Here is a 4,935-nt window from a genome sequence, read left to right on the forward strand (position 1 = left end):
ATTTAGGCGACATTTAGTCTGTGCCGTTTAACATATTTTAGGTGCATTTGTGGCGTGACCATTTGCGTTGGGTATGAGATTGACTGTCAATTTGTACGATATTTCGAGTGTTATCAGCTGCATTGTGCAAGGTCAGAAGCCATTGAAAAATATCCTCGTTCTCCGCAATGAAGTGCACACAACCACAGAAAGGATCGCCGTTCTCAAAATAAGGCTGGATGAACCTCCACTTGGCATATTATCCCCCTTTGGGAAGAGAATGAGACTCAATAAATATGCTCAGGTGTTTTTTTCATGCGAAATGGTCATTCCAAGTATTGTTGTCCAAGAAGAACACATTTTCACACGGATGTGTGTGGAATAAATATGCAATTGAAAAATAGTTTGGCCCTAATATAAACATCAGATAATCATTAGCTAATGCACAATTATGTCCAAACATCAAATACAGCATTGCAATGACTCGGTATTATTATATCGGGGATTTGCTTAGGGTAAGTAAATATATTGACAAAGCTAGAATTCTATTGCTGACTGCTTTATGACTTGCGGTATTAAATATACATTATTTATTATTCAACGTGTACAACCAATTCATCTTATCAGGTAGCACTCTCTAAAATAAATAAACCTTTCAAAAAAAGGAAAACAAGTCGGGTTTAAATGATACAGTCATGAACCCGCGCACATTCAAAAGCACAGATATCAATATTAATTCAAAAAATGTGATTTTGATAAATATTCTTGTAGCGGCTATCATAAAATACAACATGAGATGGAGACTGGTGGAATATACCATTGATATTGGGATCAATTGAAGATACGGAACGTAGAGATGCACCTTCAAGACACGTGCAAATACACAAATCAAAACACTGAAAACAACTTAAGTCGTTCATAATACTACTAGAACACTTTGCACGATAACAGTTAGGTGAGCGCGTTAAATACAAAACATTTTTTAATCCCTTTCAAGACCGGAATATAATTTATGCAGATGTTGTTATAATAGGTGAAATATTTACAGGTTCACATTAGATGGTTCGGGTAATTCAGTTAAATGTCTCTGTTTCAGATAAAATTGCGCAAATCGTGAACTTTGCACTTTAAACTGGTCGGCAAATGTGGTATGTTCAGGTAGCGGTACTACACACTTCAAAGGGGACTTTTAACTTGTGGATCCAAGAATAAAATTCTAGCATCAAATCTTGTGGAAATCTCGCCTCTCCAAGAGATGTGAAGTGTAATCAGGGCAGAGGTTTACACTTCAACGACGTTAACTCATGTAGGAGCCTTCTTTCTCCTGAAAGACTTCTTGGCTATTGAATGAGAGCCCCTGAATTGAAGCAAAATGATGCTTATGCATTAATATCGAGCGCAGTCACAAAGCGAACAAGCATTTATGCTGCCACTTCGACTAAAGATATTTAGTTATTCCCAGGTAGCAAGTGCACTTTTACCTTACTTAACTACAACTCAATGGTACTGAAAAAACCCCTAAAAGTGCAATTATTCCTTAGCTTTATCAATGATATCAAAAGTCAGTTAAACACTGACCTTCACGGAAACACAACCGCTGATTGTACCAAATGAAACCTTATTGTGCATCCTTTATAGATAACGTATTGATTCAATGCACGACTACAAATGTTCTTTTATTTAATATTTCACATCCAGTAGAAATGCATTGGCAAGGTGAACTCGACAGTATTTACCTTGCCATCAGCATGTTACCTAATTATCTTAGCAAGATGTGAAGTTGTATTGTTTGCTCGTTTGCGTTCATGCCCCGCCTCTCCCGTCTGACTAAAACCTGGCGCCTGGCTACAACAAACAAAAGCTAGGCGCTCGCAGGTCTATAGCCTCGACTTAATACAATTAAGGCGGACTTCAATCACTCTCTTACGTGGGCGTCCACAAGATCGGCGCTAACACAACACTGTTTATCCGTTCAGCAAATTTGCCTACTTCGCTGCTGAACCATGTCGATGAGCCCCAAGCATACTACGCCCTTCTCAGTTTCAGATATTTTGAGCCCCATCGAGGAGAGCTACAAGAAAGTTGGCATGGACGCTGCGGGTAACCTCGGAGCTCACTTGACAACTTACCGCCAGCCACAGGTCTCGCAGCCGGGAATGCAACAGCATCCGATCGGACATAACACGTCGGTACCTGCGGCCACGTACCACATGTCACACGGGGTGCCACAAATTTCACACACTGCTATGGGAGGCTACTGCAACAGCAATATTGGCAACATGGGCGATCTCCCTGCTTACCAAGATACCATGAGAAACGGTGCAAGTGCGACAGGCTGGTACGGCACGAATCCGGACCCGCGCTTTTCATCCAGTAAGTGTAACCATTGTTTTTTTTGTGAGCGGGGTTGGTCAAACAGTAAGCTGTCGAAATCGGGAAAGATATTTCAAGTCTTCCAAATCTGCTAACTGTATGGAAATGGTGTTCCAAAATCTACTATCTTCAAACGCCTTAGCGTCCTTTAATTTTCAACAATATGTCTATTACATGGAGAATTTGTGCTCAGTTGTGTTTAGTTTTATTCATAGACTTTTCTGGCATGGTAAATCTTTGTAATTCGTGAATAATCTAGGACAGCTCAAGTTATCCTGCCCATAGTTAGTAGGCGACACAAAGCAGCTCATTCATGTCTCATATGCTGTGCCATCGTGACCAGATTAAATAATTTTAATTTTTAAATCATGATTTAGCAATAAAAGAATTAAGTTGAAATAAATATTAGCCAGTTATTATCTTTAGTGATTAATGTTCGGCAGAATGTTAATACATCCGATGTAAAAGTGCACGGTATATTATTTGAAAACACCAACAGCATTTCTAACATATTGAAAAATGATTATCATGCTACAATTATTCCTCGAAAGTGTGCCTCAAACCTTAAAACATACTTCGTTCCTGATTTGAACCTTTTCTCTAGTATCCGGTCTATTTTAAGATGGCAAAGCCCTAATTCATTTGCTAATGGATAGATTTTAGAAGTAGGTTTCTCTTAAACTCACTTCAGAAAGAAGTAATCTAAATGTCATTTAATTGGCTGGAGTTAGAGCATATCTCCATGGGATTTTGTATATTTGACACATACTGTATATGCATGTTGCAGTAAAAACATTTACAGTGTTTGAAATGTATACTTACTTAATTGCAAAAGTATTTTCTGAGTTTATTCTTTTACTCTCTTTAGTTTCCCGCTTCATGGCCCCGTCTTCAGGAATGAACATGGGTGGAATGGGTGCCCTGGGTTCTCTTGGAGACGTAGGCAAATCCATGGCTCCTCTCCAGAGTACGCCAAGGAGAAAACGCAGAGTGCTTTTCTCTCAAGCCCAGGTATATGAGTTAGAGAGGCGCTTCAAACAGCAGAAATACCTCTCGGCCCCTGAAAGGGAACATTTGGCCAGCATGATCCACCTCACGCCCACCCAGGTGAAGATCTGGTTTCAGAATCACCGCTATAAGATGAAGCGGCAAGCGAAAGACAAAGCAGCTCAGCAACACATGCAGCAGGACAGCAGCGCTTGCCAACAGCAGCAACAGTCCCCGAGAAGAGTGGCCGTACCTGTCCTGGTTAAAGATGGCAAACCATGCCAAGGAGGTGCCAATGCCCCAACCTCGACCATGCAGACTCAGCAACAGCAATCTACGAATGCAGCAATCACCGTGGCTACCAATGGCGCAGCTCACGGCCCAAGTCAGCAAGCAAATAGCGCAGGTCAGACATCGGAATTAGGACAAACCCCAGGAAGTCCTATCCAAAGCCACGTCACTAGTTTGTCTCACCTAAACTCTTCTAGTTCTGATTATGGTACAGCCATGTCATGCTCTACTTTACTGTATGGTAGGACCTGGTGAATGATTCACGTTGCTTGTGTTTCAATACCATGCTGTATTGATTCATATCTGCTGCAGTTTGGTAGAGTGTTGTGGACACTGATTTGCGTAGACATGAATCAATATAGGAGGCTCCCGCTGCATTCTAGCAAAATACTTGTACATTTATTTTGTTTTGTAGACTTGGAATGCACATATTTCTGACATATATCACAGTGAAAAAAAGACTTATTTTGCAGATAGAGACTGAAGTTTACGAGAGACAGATCTATCACTGTATGTAAGATCTGTACATGTAACGTGTATCTGTTGAATAGCATAGAATGAAGCGTTGGAAATATAAAAGTGTTAACAAAGATGTGACACCCATTAATATTCTTTCCTCGGAAAGATAAGAAATACGATAGGTTTATTTAACACGACTTGGTATTTTCTTAGTTTTTACTATAAAACTTAGGTGTATATTTCTGTAAAATGCACATGTCTGGGCCGAATGTAGAGTTTTTAGCAATTTGTATATGCTGTGAAAAAAAATGTTTTCATGATCGACTGAACGTGTACAGTATTTGATAGTTTGTTCGTTAATGCCGGCGTAAAAAGTCGTTTTTGCTGTAACTTAAAATAGACAATTGGTATAAATATAGATCTAATAAATTATGAAAATCTAAACCTCAATAACCCCAACTATTTTATTGCATTTCATTCTACATTTCCTGTGATAATCATCATTGCTCTTCGTGACGACTTCAGCGCAATGTATTTATGTTGCATATTTTTGAGTTCCAACGACACAAAATAGGCAAAGGGAAAGTGTTAATGGGTTCTTGATGATTTATAAAACAATGAAGGATTTGCCACGTTGCCTTCTTTTTTTCGAATCGACCCGGTTCGATATCTAAAGGGCGATTAAATTCGTGGTTGGATTTACTATCTGTGGGCAAACAAGTGGACAAACCAAACATTTCGCATTCCTCTGTCCCCCCCCCCCCCCCCCCCTTTATTGTTGGCGATAGGTAGACAGCCGGACGTGTAATTATAGTGGGGAGATTATTTGGTTGAAAATCAGTATTT

The 4,935-nt window shown here is 39.8% G+C and overlaps 1 protein-coding gene across 1 annotated transcript; it reads left to right on the forward strand.

Moving 5' to 3' along the window:
* Window positions 1–1,894: 1,894 nt before the first annotated feature.
* On the forward strand, window positions 1,895–4,493 carry nkx2.1 (NK2 homeobox 1). The gene is made up of 2 exons (XM_078407169.1): window positions 1,895–2,352; window positions 3,221–4,493. The coding sequence occupies exons 1-2, from the start codon at window positions 1,983–1,985 to the stop codon at window positions 3,883–3,885; spliced, it is 1,035 nt and encodes a 344-aa protein (XP_078263295.1). The 5' UTR covers window positions 1,895–1,982; the 3' UTR covers window positions 3,886–4,493.
* Window positions 4,494–4,935: the final 442 nt, after the last annotated feature.

This window comes from Rhinoraja longicauda, chromosome 10 (genome assembly GCF_053455715.1).
Source record: "Rhinoraja longicauda isolate Sanriku21f chromosome 10, sRhiLon1.1, whole genome shotgun sequence".
Classification (NCBI taxonomy): Eukaryota; Metazoa; Chordata; class Chondrichthyes; order Rajiformes; family Arhynchobatidae; genus Rhinoraja; species Rhinoraja longicauda.

Excerpts from the sequence above, each read along its gene's own strand:
- nkx2.1 (XM_078407169.1), top strand. The coding sequence starts at position 1,983 with ATGTCGATGAGCCCCAAGCATACTACGCCCTTCTCAGTTTCAGATATT. Across the intron at positions 2,353-3,220 it reads GGACCCGCGCTTTTCATCCA|TTTCCCGCTTCATGGCCCCG; the intron begins GTAAGTGTAACC and ends TACTCTCTTTAG.